Genomic DNA, 17,391 nt, shown 5'->3' with positions numbered 1-17,391 from the left:
ATAATTTTTTAAAATGCAAAAAGTTTAAGTAGATCAGTGAGTTGTAATTTCTGAATGGCTGTTGCGGATGAGTTGTAGATCAGTGGCACATGTTAATGATGTCATCAAGATGCACCTTGTTATGGCAGTTGCCGAGTGAGCTGGCAACAAACGGCGCTCTGTTGGAACGTATCTTCGTGTGTTATTTGCTTTACACAGAAACAATGGCAATATTTACATTAAGTGTTATTTACATTAAGTGTTATTTACATAAAGTGTTATTTACATAAAGTGTTATTTACATAAAGTGTTATTTACATTAAGTGTTATTTACATAAAGTGTTATTTACATTAAGTGTTATTTACATAAAGTGTTATTTACATTAAGTGTTATTTACATTAAGCAACAGTATCGGATCGGATTACACGTTTTTTTCCTTCCGATATCCGATCCAGTGTTTTGGGCCAACATCAGTGCCAGCCCTACCCTTGCCTTTCTGTGCACTTTATTTAGTGTTCTGGATTTTATTTGGGGTGTTAATGTAGTAACCATTAATGACAAATTTATTACACAATAAGTGATGTGTAACAGGTCTTTCATGGAAAGTGTGGGAGTGGGTGCATCTTAAAATGCACTGTGAAAAGAAAAAAGGCTTTAAAGTTTAAGAAGGGCTTAACAAGCGCCTGTCGTTAGGGGGTTAATTGGAGACAGATTACAAAACTACAATCCTTGACTGATGTGGTGAATACACAAACACACGGATTTACACTCAGCATGCAAACTGAATGACAAACAGCACAGCCGACGAACTGAGAACAGAACACATCATCAACAGTGCTTTTAAACCAGAAATCCTACAGAATAAAAATCCAGAATAAAGAGCTGAGCTACAGACTGATCTGAGAGAAACTGAAGGTAAAAATGACTGTTAGAATCTGAACAGCCTCTACTAGGCAATTTCAGTCAAAGGAGTATTTGCGAGGTCAAGCACTGGTGGATTGTGAGTCAAGGCCTGACTCACAATCCACTTTTGAATTCATCCCAAAGGTGTTTTGTGGGGTTGAGGTCAAGGCTTTGTGCAGGCTACTCGAGTTCATCTGCACCAAACTCGAAAACCAAATCCTTGATAAGTGCACAGGGGCACAGTCATGCTGGAAAAGACCTTTTGTAAAATGTAACAGCAAGTTAAAAGTTACACTTCTTGGATTTAAGTGCGGCTAATGCCTAGTTCAGACTACACAATTTTTGCTCTGATTTTGGCTCGCCGACTGGTCGGTGCTAGATTTGCTGGCTTGGGAGCAACTCGGCGATCAAAACGGCTCTCAATCGCTATGTGTGAACTACTCAACAACTCGATTGGTGACTGAAGATAATTATCTAGCTTGCTAAATATCTGGATATAAGACGGCTGACTGGCAATGAGTGCGGTGTCGAGCAGCCGAAGAACCAACCACCCACACATAGTCCGACCCCCACCCTGCAGATACGGTGGTCAATTAGTATCTGCTGCAGGCACTGCCAATTATGCCCGCTAGATGGCACCCAGCCAAGCGGAGGCAACACCGAGTTTCAAACCGAGGAGTTCAGAAACTCGGTGCTGGTGTGCAAGCGGAATATCCTGCTGCGCCACCTGGGCACCCCTGCCTAATTTTTGACTTGTATCCGTGTAGTGTGAACTTGGAATAAGACAGATGAATTCAACGATTAGGATGGGTGTCCACATACTTTTGGCCATATAGTACTTTATTACTTTTAACTGTTTGATAAGACGGACCAAATTGAATAGAAATTTACCAGATATAAAAAAATACATTCTTTGTAAAACTGCTGCAGGGAAGGTTGAAATAAATCACAAAATTTGTAGTCATGATAAAAATGTCAGATCTGATGACAGCGGCAGAGGACCGTGGTGACTTCTGGTCAATCTCTTTGCCCATGAAATAAAGACAGACTGACCTTATGGAAACTGCCATAAAAGATCTTCTTGATGTCAGGTCCTTCGAAGGTCACCGTCTGGAAATCTGCCTTGTAGTCGTAGTTAAAGAAGGTCAAGGTTTTTCCTTCATCTGCAAGCGACAAAATTAAAGTGGGTTTATTTTAAAACCACATAGGAACGGGCTATTGTTTTAGTACTAAAGAAAACAAATTAAGCAATCAGACACAGACAGCAGGTTGTCTCCGACAATACTCACTGTCTAATATGATGCCCACCAGGGGTTCATTGTCTTTATTGCGAATTTCCCACAAAGCAAAAGGCTTCTGAGGAGTTTCCGGCAGGATGCGGAACAGCACTGTGATGGTGTAATCAGAAGGAAGTCCCTCAGGGTGCAGATATCTAACACAACAACACACATTATCAATTAAAAAGTACTTCATCTTCATTAATAGTGTGCATGACTTCTGTTTATGTCCCTCACTGAATCCGAATCTGAACCCAAACAGCTGTGATCCGCTCCTAGCCAGTTATTAGCCGAGCCGATAATCACAGAGTAGAAGGTTATAATAAACGCCAGGCTGTAATTGCTGTGAACGCTGCTCGGAGCGGATCTGTTGTAACTACGTGAGAGAAGGACATACCAAAGCGTTGAAAGGCACCGAAGCTTACCACTGTAATAACAGCACTCCCTCTGAGTCCAGGAAAGCGAAGTCTAATCTAAATATTATTATTCAGCGTGCAACCAAGAATCTGTCTGCTATCAGGACCCGACTAATCATCCAAGCACCCAGCGCTATTCATTTCAGAGGCACGAGCGGGGGTGTTATTTTAGGGCCATATTGGCAGCTTTCAGCCAACAGTGTGGCACGCTTAGATGGGTTTGCCTCGTCTTCGCTGCAGGTTTAAAAAAAACTTGTTAAAACATTACTGGTTTGGCTCGCCACCCTCAGCAGAAAAAGTGGTTGGAAGATGACATGAAATGACACGGTTTGGATCAGGATGCAAACAATTTGCAACCCCCTTACTGTTCAGGTCAGGTTTGAGCCAGTTTGTACCAGGTTCTGTTGAAACAATGCTTGTTTTTCCTCAAAAAATACCGGCCAATAGGAACACAGCCGGAGCTTTACCGACCCTAAAGTATGGCTCACCCAAAACCAACAAAAATGTCCCTGTATTTCCTACCAAATGTAGTTTCTAAACCATAAAGTTTGTCTTATTTTTACACTGGAGATTAGAGGATTGCTGACAAGTACATACTTTTTATGTTAATATTTTATCATCAGACTGCATTTCTCATGTCTAAATTACATAGTTTGATTAAGAAGCATTATCAATGGTTCATGCCAAACTTTTGATTGACCCTGGGTGAAGTTTGAACCCGTGCCTTTAGAATCTGTTTGCCATCATACCACCTTAAGTACAGCTATGGGATCTGGCTTATACAGTCAAAGGACATTAAGGGCACCTCCAAGTTTTTCATCATGGGCCTCACTTTGTGTAAATGGGATATAGCCATGTGGGAACAAGGAACTGCCCTCCCTAAACTATTGCTACAAAATAACAATCATTATTTACTATATTTTATTTATCCTGCACATCTATTATTGGAACAAACCTCTTCAAATTTTGTGGAAAGTCTTTTCAGAAGAGTGGAGGCTCCTATAGCCACAACCAAGGGGTCAACACTATATTAATGCTCATGGTTTGACATGGTCAGATGTCCAAATACTTTTGGTCATATTGCATGTTTTACCTACAAAGTAATAAGTACTACTGGCTGAGCACAGCAGTATGCGTCCTGGGGACCTGGATTTTGACAGGTCACCTGTCACTATCTATCAGGAAGTTTCAATACTGTCCCTGGGTCTGTCTCGGTTTCCTTCTGGTACTTTAGTCGACGTCCACCCCCAGAAGGATATAGAAGGTGGATTGGCTTCTCTTACCTCTCTTTAAATGTGAGTGGGTGTATTTGTCTTGCATTAGGTTGCCTTTTAGGTAGTGAGTCTGTACCCACCTAGATGTTATAGTATAAAGATGCAAAATTAGGATAATACATTTCATCCATGCTACAGCTCTGCCTGCATACTGCATGTTATACCTACAAACTAATAAGTACTACTGGCTGATACGGTGAATGGGTGCTGCACAGCAACATGGGTTATGGGGACCTGGATTTTGATAGGTCACCTGTCACTATCTATAAGGAAGTTTCAATACTGTCCCTGGGTCTGTCTGGGTTTTCTTCTGCTACTTTAGTCGACGTCCACCCCCAGAAGGATATAGAAGGTGGATTGGCTGCTCTTACCTGTCTCTGAGTGTGAGTGGGTGGACTTATCTTGCATTAGGTTGCCTTTTAGGTAGTAAGTCTGTACCCACCTAGATGTTATAGTATAAAAATGCAAAATCAGGATAATGTACTTCATCCATGCTACAGCTCTGCCTGCAACATCAAACTATGCTAATCAGTGCGGCTTTTTATGAGTCAGAAGCAATGCAGTGGTGGTTGAACTGCAATCAATTTATTCTTGCTGCTTGCCAGGGGCACCATGCCCGTTAAAAATAAAAATATGCCCTGCCTTATTTTTGACTTGTCCTTTTCGTAAAAACAAAATCGTTTTGAAAATGTTACACTTTATTATTCCTACCAAAGACCAGACCTACACCTATCAGCCAAAATATTAGAACCACCTACAAAATGTGAATAGCAGCACATACAGGCATCAGAACTAGACATTAAGGCAAATGAAGAAGCCTTCCGATCCAAAGAATCTCATTTTCTTTTAAAATGTGGATGGCTGGGCTTACGTGCATAATTTATGGCACTGTAGGATGGCCCCCTACCTCAATGGGTCAGAGCTGCTTTGACAGTATATTAAAATAGTGGTTGGCTCATGAGTGTATAAGAAACAGTCTGGCTTAAAATGCTGTAATTCCAATCCTGAATGATTTTTGGTGGAACAATAGAGCTTTCATCAGGAACAAAGTCTGTGGTCACTAACTTCTCATAAGCACGTAGTCATGTTTACATCCACGCTGACATCAGCCCCACTAATGCCTAGTTCACACTACACGATTTTTGCCCTGATATTTGCTCAGCGACTGGTCGGCGCTAGATTTGCCGGCTTGAGAGCAACTCGGCGTTCGCTCGGCGATCGAAACTCGGCTCTCAATCACCATGTGTGAACTACTCAACAACTCGATCCGACCGGCTCGAAGAGAGATTTCTAGCTTGTCAAATATCTGGATCTGAGTTGCCTGACTGGCAATGAGTGCTATGTCGAACAGCCAATGAGAACGCAAGATGCAGTGTGAGGGGAAACGCAGGGGAGGAGTGTAAAAAGGTGGGACAGGGGCATAATATAGTTTATATCAGAATACATCGGCACACACACACACACAAGTTTTACAGTATTTCTGACCTCATCATTTTCTACAAAACATAACAACAACGTTGCATTGCAAAAAATATTTATTAACCTCCAACTCACTATAGAACAAACTATCCCTGCTGTTCCTATTGTTTCCATTTGTTTTTTGCTGCACATTAGCACACAAACTTTGATCGCTCGCTACTTGTTGACGTGCATTTTTCACCCAGTACACTCGGAGCCAATCCTGTCTGCTGCAGACATTAGCCAGTTGTGCCTATTAGAGAGCGCCCAGCCGACCGGTAGCAGTGCTGAGATTTAAACCCAGGAGCTCAGAATCTCAGCGCCGGTGTGCTAGTGGATTATCGCACTGTGCCACCTGGGTACCCCTCATTCTCCTAATTTTTCTCTCTCATTTTAACTAACATTTACAGACGTACTTGGTCGGCTGTGAGACGAGAGCGTCCTTGTGCAGTCTGTAGCAGGGGAAGCTGTTGAAAGTTCCCGGCTCCATAGAAACACCCTGTACGCTACTGTACTGCTTCTCCACCAATCCAAACCTCTCCATCATCCGAAAGCCTGCAGAAGACATCAGGGCATAAAAAAACTGCAATCAGATGGAAGGAATGGAACGTCCCACTGGAGGACTGTAATCAGCTAGAGTTTTAAAGCTGGTTTTATAGGAAACAATCTTATAAAAGAATATTATAGCATAACTATTTATTTTAAGGTCCAGATCATGCCGTGCTGGCTGTTGTTGTTATTGTCTTCATTTACTACCAAATATTAAAAGCATGCTGTACAAATCCATAAACACAATTCCTGCTACTCTTGTAAAATCTTCTTTGTTCTAGTGCAAAAAAATCAATTGTAATTTCACACAATTTCATTACATTTTCCTCAGTTCACTAAGTTCACTGTTCTGAAATCACATTTTGGTAAAACTAAGTTATGTTATATAGGGAATAAGTTACTCTGGGGTATATGCTGTAAGAAAATAATCAGTGAGAGTGTAACGGTGCTGAATGTGCCTCGCTGAATGTGCCAGCAAGAATGGAAATAATACCATAATACCAAGTTGTAAATGTTTAACCAAGGTAAAGTAATAATGCAGCTAAAATCACAAATAAAAGGTGGCCAAATTAATAGAAACAAAGTAACAAACAATAGACACAACACAACAAAACATCCGCAATTTTCAACCTGCAGCAGAGAAAGAGGATAGAACAGGGATAGCGCAGGACTGAGAATTTAATTAATAATTAATTAAATAATGAGAACTTAATGAGGGACAGTGATAGCCTAGTGGGTAGAGATTTGGGCTATCAACTAAAAGCTTGAGAGTTCGAATCCCAGCTCTGCCAAGCAGCCACTGTTGGGCCCTTGAGCAAGGCCCTTAACTCTGTCTGCTCCAGGGGCGCCGTACAATTGCTGACCCTGCGCTCTGACCCCAGCTTCCAAACAAGCTGGGATATGCGAATAAAGGATTTCTTTTTACTGTACACCTATATATGTATAAAAGACATTCTATTCTATTATATTCTATTCTATTCTATTCTATTCTATTCTATGTGTCACTATGACATGTTGAGCCACCTGCAACAATCCAGCTCTCATAAAAAAATGAAAAACAGGGAACATCAGAAATTCAGAACTTGTTGGATATAGCAATGCACGTACAGCACCCTGACCCCACCAACTGGCGCACCCCATGCATAACCAAGATTCTGGAAAATCTGCTCTCCCAGTGGGGTTCCATCATTAGGCCCAAATGCCACAACAGCAGAGTAAGTTCTCAAAAAAATACATAATGCTGGCATCACACACAAGCAGAAAACTGGACCGGACCAAGCAGCCCAGCAACAAGGTTTCAGAGAAATGCAAGTGGAAGAAACAGTGATTGAATTTACAATGATCACTTACCATATAGGAGCACATTGTAGTTCTACAATTACTGAATGTAGTCCATCTGTTTCTCTACATACCTTTTTAGCCTGCTTTCACCCTCTTCTTCAATGGTCAGGACCCCAACAGGACCACTACAGAGTAGCTATTATTTGGGTGCTGTGTCATTCTCAGCACTGCAGTGACACTGACATGGTGGTGGTGTGTTAGTGTGTGTTGTGCTGGTATGAGTAGATCAGACACAGCAGCGTTGCTGGAGTTTTTAAATACCGTGTCCACTCACTATCCACTCTATTAGACACTCCTACCTAGTTGGTCCACCTTGTAGATGTAAAGTCAGAGACGATCGCTCATCTATTGCTGCTGTTTGAGTTGGTCATCTTCTAGACCTTCATCAGAAGTCACAGGACGCTGCCCACAGGGCCCTGTTGGCTGGATTTTTTTGGTTGGTGGACTATTCTCAGTCCAGCAGTGACAGTGAGGTGTTCAAAAACTCCATCAGCGCTGCTGTGTCTGATCCACTCATACCAGCACAACACACACTAACACACCACCACCATGTCAGTGTCACTGCAGTGCTGAGAATGATCCACCACCCAAATAATAGCTACTCTGTAGTGGTCCTGACCATTGAAGAACAGCATGAAAGTGGGCTAACAAAGCATGCAGAGAAACAGATGGACTACAGTCAGTAATTGTAGAACTACAAAGTGCTTCTATATGGTAAGTGGAGCTGATAACATGGACAGTGTGTGTAGAAACAAGGAGGTGGTTTTAATGTTATGGCTGATCGGTGTGTTTTGCTCATATTATAACAACTTCTGAAATGGCAATTTCTTAGATGGCTTATTTATGAATACAAGTTGTTCTTTGCATTCTTTTTCATTATAATAGTTATAAAAACCAAACCCAAGGGCGCCCAGGTGGCGCAGCGGGATAATCTGATAGCACACCAGCGCCTTGATGCTGAGCTCCTGGGTTCGAATCTTGGCTCTGCTACCGGTCGGCTGGGCGCCCTCTAGCAGATACAATTGGCTAATGCCTGCAGCAGACAAAATTGGCCTCTCCGGTCTGCTTTGTGGGAAAGACCGGACTAAGGGGTGGGGTTATCAAGGCAGTGCAAGGATCTTAATTGCACAGGGCGCCTGTACAGAAAGTGGAGGAGCACAGAGATTGGGGCGTGGCTCTCTGTACGCGATGCTGACCTCACGCGCAAATCCACCGAAGTGTGGGAGAATAAGAAGGGATTGGGGGACTGCGCACACGGCGGAGGGAGTGTGTGTCAGATGAATATACACCCTCCTTGGATGCCGTTAGGGTCCCCAGCAGCGGATTGGCTATGCTAAATTGGGGGAAAAAGGGGACAAAATGCAAAAAATAAAAAATATTAAAAAAAATAAACCCCAAACCCTTTCAAATTTGTAAGTTTATCAATGTTTTGATCAATAAAAAAGGGTGTAAAAAGGGTGTGTTTGAAATTATGGCAAATCTCTTGAGAAGTAGAAATTTCCATGCTGGCAGGAGACATTGCGCTCATGGATTAAGCTTGTGTGTCCTTGACTTTATGCAAAAGAAAACATAATAAGGGATGAAATATTCAATAAAGTCTGCAACTGTTGAATATTTAATGAATATTTAATGAATAATGAGCGCATTACTCAGATAAAGGAATCCTGTTATTACTCAAGCACAGCAACACTGCATTCACTCAGTCACTCACCTGCTAGGGTGTTCCCACTCATCAGCACCGAGGGACACGCTAGAGACAAAAGGTTCACAAATCAATAACCAACATTAAACTACAGTGCTCTTAAATGAATGAGCGGTTTACAGTATTAAAGTGGTAATACAAGCACGGGTCAAACATCAGCATTATTATCGTGTAAATCAGCTATTTGGCACTGATAGACCAGCAACTCGCGCCAAGAACTCTCCCAAAACTAGACTTACTGGCTGTTGCTGCCTCACACACAAATGTTATGAGCTGCTCCTCAATTTTCTTGACAGCATCCAGGTCGTCCACAAAGAAAACGTGTTTCTCACTGGGTTTGCTGGCAATGTTCACCAGCTCTCCGTAATCCGCGTCAGCAAAGCCGATGGCAAAAATGATGTAACCTAAAGAAACCATAAAGAAGTACAATTTCATAATGCAGTTTCATCAGATCTCAAATGCTTATCTCTTTGTTGTGTACACTATATGGCCAAAAGTATTTGGACACCTGACCATGAGCTTGTTGGACATCCCATTTAAAAAAACAAATGGTATTAAAATAAAGTGACCTCTGTGTGATCTTTTCAGCTGTATGGACAGTCACCTTGTCTGCAGGAATTTGAGCCCATTCAGTCAAAAGAGCACAGGGCGCCTGTACAGAAAGTGGAGGTGCGCAGAAATCGGGGCGTGGATCTCTGTATGTGAACCCGAAATCCACCAAAGTATGGGTGAATACGAAAGGATTGGTGAATTTGAGCCCATTCAGTCAAAAGAGCATTTGCATGTCTGGGCACTGATGCTGGTGCACTGATGCTGGTCAACTGATGTTCCAGTTCATTTCAAAGCTGTTCAGAGAGGCTGAGGTCAGGGCTTCTTCAAATGATTGGATTTAGCTGTATGAAACATCTAAGTATTATACACCGACCAGGCATAACATCATGACCACTGACAGGTGAAGTGAATAACACTGATTATCTCGTCATCACGGCACCTGTTAGTGGGGGGGATATATTAGGCAGCAAGTGAACATTTTATCCTCAAAGTTGATGAGTTAAAATGGGCGAGTGTGAGGATTTGAGTGAGTTTGACAAGGGTCAAATTGTGATGGCTAGATGACTGGGTCAGAGCATCTCCAAAACTGCAGCTCTTGTGGGGTGTTCCCGGTCTGCAGTGGTCAGTATCTATCAAAAGTGGTCCAACGAAGGAACAGTGGTAAACCGGTGACAGGGTCATGGGTGGCCAAGGCTCACTGATGCACGTGGGGAGTGAAGGCTGGCCCGTGTGGTCCGATCCAACATACGAGCTACTGTAGCTCAAACTGCTGAAGAAGTTAATGCAGGTTCTGATAGAAAGGTGTCAGACTCCATGCCTTGACAGGTCAGGGCTGTTTTGGCAGAAAAAGGGGGACCAACACAATATTAGGACGGTGGTCAAAATGCTATGCCTGATCGGTGTAGGCCTTTGAGTGGTTTTCCTCTGGGAGATCCGGTTTCCTCCCACAGTCCAAAAACACGGATGTTAGAAGAACTGGAGATACAAAATTGGTCATGATGGTGTTTGATATTGAACTTGAACTGATGAATCATGTGTAACCAAACAGATAAATTTTATTATTTAAAAAAGGATTTCATATTTTTTTTACATTCTATAATAATTTGATTAGAAGAAATATAGGCGGGCGGCACTGTCGCCTCACTGCAAGAGGTCCTGGGTTCGATCCCCAGGCGGGGCGGTCCGGGTCCTCTCTGTGTGAAGTTTGCATGTTCTCCCCAGTGTCTGCGTCGGTTTCCTCCGGGAGCTCCGGTTTCCTCCCACAATCCAAAAACATGAGGTTAATTGGAGACACTGAATTGCCCTATAGGTGAATGTGTGTGTGTGTCTGCCCTGCGATGGACTGGCACCCCGTCCAGGGTGTTACTGTGTGCCTTGCGCCCATTGAAAAGCTGGGATAGGCTTTTTCTTGCTATTATACGCTGAAGTAACATAAAATTTAATTAGGAAAAAAATCTTTAAGTATCATTCCTAAAAAAATTATATTAATAAAACTGTAATTTAAACCAAAATGGAGGTGTAACATTCAGTTTAACTGATGAATATGTACATGTACTGTAGCATCACATACCCTCCATCTGCATGTCTTTGGAGATCTTGTTAACGTCGTCCTGTGAGCGACCATCTGTGAGCACCACCAGCACTTTGGGGATTCCTCTCCTTACACCAGCCTCCTCTGTAAAGATGTTCTCCTTCACATGCTTAATGGCTCGACCTGACCACACGGCACAAATCACAGCCAGAAGCACAATTTACAACAGCTCTGCTCAAACAGTGACATTCTGTACTTAGACTAGAGTTACAACTGCTTGATTCATGACCGGTGGAAGCAAGAAATTTGTAAAAACATTATAGACACACCTGCTGGAGCTAAATCTTTACTTTATTCTGTCGAATGAATAAACAAAAACCCACACTGCTGTTTTCCTGGAAAATATTAGGTGGTACCTGCACATTAGCTTACGATATTATGTAATACACCGATCAGCTATAACATTAAACCACCTTCTTGTTTCTACACTGACTGTCCATTTTATCTGCTCCACTTACCATATAGGAGCACTTTGTAGTTCTACTATTACTGACTGTAGTCCATCTGTTTCTCTACATACTTTTTTAGCCTGCTTTCACCCTGTTCTTCAATGGTCAGGACCCCCAGAGGACCACCACAGAGTAAGTATTATTTAGGTGGTGGATCATTCTCAGTACTGCAGTAACACTGACATGGTGGTGGTGTGTTAGTGTGTGTTCTGCTGGTATGAGTGGATCAGACACAGCAGCGCTGCTAGAGTTTTTAAATACTGTGTCCACTCACTGTCCACTCCTACCTAGTTGGTCCACCTTGTAGATGTAAAGTCAGAGACGATCGCTCATCTATTGCTGCTGTTTGAGTTGGTCATCTTCTAGACCTTCATCAGTGGTCACAGGACGCTGTACACGGGGCGCTGTTGGCTGGATATTTTTGGTTGGTGGACTATTCTCAGTCCAGCAGTGACAGTGAGGTTTTTAAAAACTCCATCAGAGCTGCTGTGTCTGATCCACTCATACCAGCACAACACACACTAACACACCACCACCATGTCAGTATCACTGCAGTGCTGAGAATCATCCAACACCCAAATAATACCTACTCTGTAGTGGTCCTGTGGGGGGCCTGACCATTGAAGAACAGGGTGAAAGCAGGCTAAAAAGTATGTAGAGAAACAGATGGACTACAGTCAGTAATTGTAGAACTACAAAGTGCTTCTATATGGTAAGTGGAGCTGATAAAATTGACAGTGTGTGAAGAAACCAGGAGGTGGTTTTAATGTTATGGCTGATCAATGTATGTTAACATGTATGATGTTTACAACCTTCTCTTTCACACTGGATGAACTGATGTTTTCAACACTTTCACCAAAGATTCTCAAAGCCTCTGACCACAAGTTCAGCCTTCCAGGGACAAAACTGTCATCATTAGTTTGTGTATCAGGTGGTGTTCTTGTGATAGATTTTTCACGTTTACTGGTTTCTTGTTTTAATTTTTGCCGGTCATTTGGATCATCTAAATATTCGATTTTAATATTTTACTTTATTAATACAGTAGTTTAAATCTGTAGTTTAAAGTAGTATAAGGGCAGTGATAGCTCAGTGGTTAAGGTACTGGACTAGTAAACAGAAGGTTGCCGGTTCAAGCCCTGCCACCACCAAGTTGCCACTGTTGGGTCCCTAAGCAAGGCCCTTAACCCTCAATTGCTCATCGTGTTCAGATCATTGTGTAAGTCGCTTTGGATAAAAGCGTCTGCTAAATGCTGAAAATGTAAATGTAAATCACTTGAGTGAGTAGATACACATGAGTAACTCCCCAAAAACTTTATGTATCTTAACTTTGTAAACCTTGAAATGTTTTCTTAGTCTAGTCCAGAAATTTTGTCCTTAAAATGTATTTAAAAATAAAGCACTCTTGGTAAATAACATGAAAATGTGCACGTGTAAAAAGGAGTTCTGGTTATCATGTATATATTATGCCAAAAAGTGGTGGTTAAAAAATCTGACAGTTTATTTTGGCATTTTCTTCCATTTACACAGTATTTATGATTTTTAAGCAGGCAAAGCACAAATACAGGCAGACAAAAATAAACCCCTGAAAGTGCTTTGGCTTTTTACATTCATTTTTAAAGAAAAGAACCTGTCATTCTCCATTATGGTCCCGAGCACTCAGAGAAACTCAGCGGCTATAAAAGGTGTGAAGCTGCCACACCGCCAACTGATGCAGGCAGCTCAAAAATGTGCCCTCACACCGTCTCTGGAGGCAGCTCATACAGGCGCCACAGCACAGGCTGGGTTTTTTAGCAAGATCGAAAAGTGTTTGCATGTGAGCCGGTGCAAACAAAAGCAAATGCTTTGGAGAACGAGCAGGTGTCAGAAAAGTGTGAACACCATGCAACACATGCTAGAGAGCTCGCTGCGTGAAACAGGGGCGTAACTGGGGGGGGGGGGGGGTCCAGGTCCTTTCTGTGTGGAGTTTGCATGTTCTCCTCGTGTCCGCGTGGGTTTCCTCCGGGTGTTCCGGTTTCCTCCCACAGTCCAAAGACATGCAAGTGAGGTGAATTGGAGACACTAAATCGTCTATGACTGTGTTCGATATAACCTTGTGAACTGATGAACCTTGTGTAATGAGTAACTACTGTTCCTGTCATGAATGTAACCAAAGTGTAAAACATGATGTTAAAATCCTAATTAACAAACAAACAAACTGTTCTTTTCCCTGATCTTCTATAAATCTAAATACAGCTGCCCAAAACGCACTACTGGAGAAGCCTAGGCTGTAAATAGTGCCATTACACTGGCAGACCGGAACAAATCAAAATAGATCCCTGTGGCTTTGCCAGGTTGTGCTCTGTGTCCCTTTTTCTATTACAGATACCGTCAAATGAGATAAACTAAAGATGAATGAGGCAAGAACTAATACACATGTGAATTATGTTGGATTCAAAATAATATCAGTATAGTCACTTATATAGTCATGACTAGGACTGGCACCGATCCGATACTTGGCAAAAATCACTGGATCGGATATCGGAAGGAAAAAAACATGTAATCCGATCCGATCCTGTTGCTTAACGTAAATAACACCTAATGTAAATAACACAATGTAAATAACACTTAATGTAAATAACACTTAATGTAAATGAGGCCATTGTTTGGTACCTGCACATTAGCTTACGATATTATGTAATACACCGATCAGCTATAACATTAAACCACCTTCTTGTTTTTACATTCACTGTCCATTTTATCAGCTCCACTTACCATATAGGAGCACTTTGTAGTCCTACAATTACTGACTGTAGTCCATCTGTTTCTTTACATACTTTTTTTAGCCTGCTTTCACTACACCAGCTTTTCCTACAAGATCCTGGTGCTTAACGTAAATAACACCTAATGTAAATAACACTTCATGTAAATAAGGCCATTGTTTGTGTGTAAAGCAAATAACACACGAAGATACGTTCCAACAGAGTGCCATTTATTGCCAGCTCACTCTTGATGACATAATTAACATGTGCCACTGATCTACAACTCATCCGCAACAGCCATTCAGAAATCAAAACCCACTGATCTACTTAAACTTTTAGCATTTAAAAAAATCATCTACTACTGCCACATTTAAAAACAGTTTAAACACAATAAAAATCATCTACTACTGCCACATCTAAAAACATTGTTTAAACACAATAAAAAATCATCTACTACTGCCACATCTAAAAACACTGTTTAAACACAATACAAATTGCTTTATAAATGATAAATCGCTCACCTGAGATAAAGAAAACATATCTTGTCCCGGCTTGGAGATCTCTCACATCCTCAACGATTAATCCATTAATGTTATGAAATAAAACAAACTACACAGTTTCCCGTTTTCCTCTTCAAAATCCAGCAGGGTTTTTTAATAAGTGTGCTCTGGTTTGTAATAATCTAAAAATGTGACAGAACTTTAACAGAAAATTTCAACTCTGCGTCAATTCTAATTGGCCCATCGCTTTTGATTGACATCCACATCTTCCAATTGTAGAGACTTTTGTTAAACAAGGCAAAAATGCTGCTAAATGTTCTGTGTGTAAAAGTGAAAATAAAATCAGCAGTTTTGCAGAAGTGTGATGTTGTAGGTTCTGTATTTATTCCTTTAGAATATTTGTTTCACAGTTTGAGCATTGCTTTTTAGATAGCTAGTTTAACCTGGTGCATTGAGACATGTATTATTACTGCTTAGTTGTTTGAGAGGAGAAATGACTGAATCGGATTGGTATCGGTATCGGCAAATACTCAATTTGCAGTATCGGTATCGGTATTGGATATAAAAAAGTGGTATCGAGCCAGCCCTAGTCATGACATTAGGCAAGAAACATAACATTTCAGCTTGGTTATATTCAGCTTTCTGCGGTGCATATGTGGTTCTGATTGATAACCATAACATCAGTCTAGTGAGCCCTGTGTTTTGTCTAGAAGGACATTTGTTGATTGATTTTATAAGCTTATGTGCTTGTATGACACAAAGTTTAACCAAAGTATATATTTTTGAAAAACTCTAATCCTCCTGCTGTTTTGGAAAAGCCTCTTTACAGTAAAAGTTCATTAACTAAAGACATAAAAATCAGCGTCTCTGTCTGCAGAGGATTTCTGACCGGAATGGAAAAACAATTGATGTGTTTTGTGGATCCAACATTTCATTTTCTCGTTGACCACAAGTAATGCTGGTACTTTAGTGAAGATGTTAATGTTTTACTGGCAGAAAAACAGTTATTTTACTGGTAGTCTCTTGCTATTTTTCTGTTCCCTCATGTAGTTTATAATGATGTATCTGTGAGCAATTGAAACGTTTGTGGTGTGCCTTTTTTTTTTTTTAGAGAGAGCTCAGTTATTTCAACTGAATAAGATTAAACACTGGTGACTTTCCTGTGTAAATATACACCAATCAGCCATAACATTAACACCACCTCCTTGTTTATACACTCACTGTCCATTTTATCAGCTCCACTTACCATATAGAAGCACTTTGTAGTTCTACAATTACTGACTGTAGTCCATCTGTTTCTCTGCATGCTTTGTTAGCCCCCATTCACCCTGTTCTTCACTGGTCAGGACTATCCCAGGACCACCACAGAGCAGGTATGATTTAGGTGGTGGATCATTCTCAGCACTGCAGTGACACTGACATGGTGGTGGTGTGTTAGTGTGTGTTGTGCTGGTATGAGTGGATCAGACACAGCAATGCTGATGGAGTTTTTAAACACCTCACTGTCACTGCTGGATTGAGAATAGTGTGACCACTGATGAATGTCTAGAAGATGACCAACTCAAACAGCAGCAATAGATGAGAGATCGTCTCTGACTTTACATCTACAAAGTGGACCAACCTACTAGGAGTGTCTAATAGAGTGGACAGTGAGTGGACACGGTATTTAAAAACTCCAGCAGCGCTGCTGTGTCTGATCCGCTCATACCAGCACAACACACACTAACACACCACCACCATGTCAGTGTCACTTCAGTGCTGAGAATCATCCACCACCCAAATAATACCTGCTCTGTAGTGGTCCTGTGGGGGTCCTGACCATTGAAGAACAGCATTAAAGCAGGTTAAAAAAGTATGTAGAGAAACAGATGGACTACAGTCAGTAATTGTAGAACTACAACGTGCTTCTATACGGTAATGGGAGCTGATAAAATGGACAGTGTGTGTAGAAACAAGGAGGTGGTTTTAATGTTATGGCTGATCTGTGTATATTTATATAAAAAAGACACATCCGAGGGATTAGCTCTAATACTTCCACACCCAAGGATCAATCCTAATTCTGCCTAAGCTTTAAATGAGCAGCTGTAACTGGGATGAAAAAATGCCTAGTCTTAATAATTCTACACTCCGGCTAATACACGGAAACCACACCAAAATATCTAGCCACTCACAGCAGGAACTCACTACAGTTGATCCAAATCCTGACAGAAAGCACCCCTCTGTGAGGGATTATATGCATCTTTGTATGTCTGTGCTGAAGGGCAAGCAGGTAAAGAGAGATGTTTTACTTAATACCACAAGGTATCTGCATTTAGTAAAACATAAGGATAATCGAGAGCAGCTGGAAAGCCTTACTTGTCATATATACATATACACTGATCAGCCATAACATTAAAACCCCCTCCTCATTTCTACACTCACTGTCCATTTTATCAGCTCCACTTACCATATAGAAGCACTTTGTAGTTCTACAATTACTGACTGTAGTCCATCTGTTTCTCTACATACTTTTTTAGCCTCCTTTCATGCTGTTCTTCAATGGTCAGGACCCCCACAGGACCACCACAGAGCAGGTATTATTTGGGTGCTGGATTATTCTCAGCACTGCAGTGACACTGACATGGTGGTGGTGTGTTAGTGTGTGTTGTGCTGGTATGAGTG

At 41.4% G+C, this 17,391-nt stretch overlaps 1 protein-coding gene across 1 annotated transcript in view; it reads right to left on the bottom strand.

The window, feature by feature from the left end:
- col14a1a (collagen, type XIV, alpha 1a) overlaps positions 1–17,391 on the bottom strand; it is a 174,102-nt gene that overhangs the window by 49,326 nt on the left and 107,385 nt on the right. The window contains exons 28-33 of the mRNA XM_062991785.1: positions 11,023–11,166; positions 9,140–9,304; positions 8,910–8,948; positions 5,725–5,863; positions 2,173–2,315; positions 1,937–2,046 (exon numbers count right to left, since the gene is read on the bottom strand). Coding sequence (XP_062847855.1) covers positions 1,937–2,046; positions 2,173–2,315; positions 5,725–5,863; positions 8,910–8,948; positions 9,140–9,304; positions 11,023–11,166 — 740 coding nt within the window. The remainder of the gene's footprint in view (positions 1–1,936; positions 2,047–2,172; positions 2,316–5,724; positions 5,864–8,909; positions 8,949–9,139; positions 9,305–11,022; positions 11,167–17,391) is intronic.

Source organism: Trichomycterus rosablanca, chromosome 3, assembly GCF_030014385.1.
Source record: "Trichomycterus rosablanca isolate fTriRos1 chromosome 3, fTriRos1.hap1, whole genome shotgun sequence".
Taxonomy (NCBI): Eukaryota; Metazoa; Chordata; class Actinopteri; order Siluriformes; family Trichomycteridae; genus Trichomycterus; species Trichomycterus rosablanca.
The sequence above is the reverse complement of the archived record's forward strand: the minus strand, read 5'-3'. Positions and strand labels throughout refer to the sequence as shown.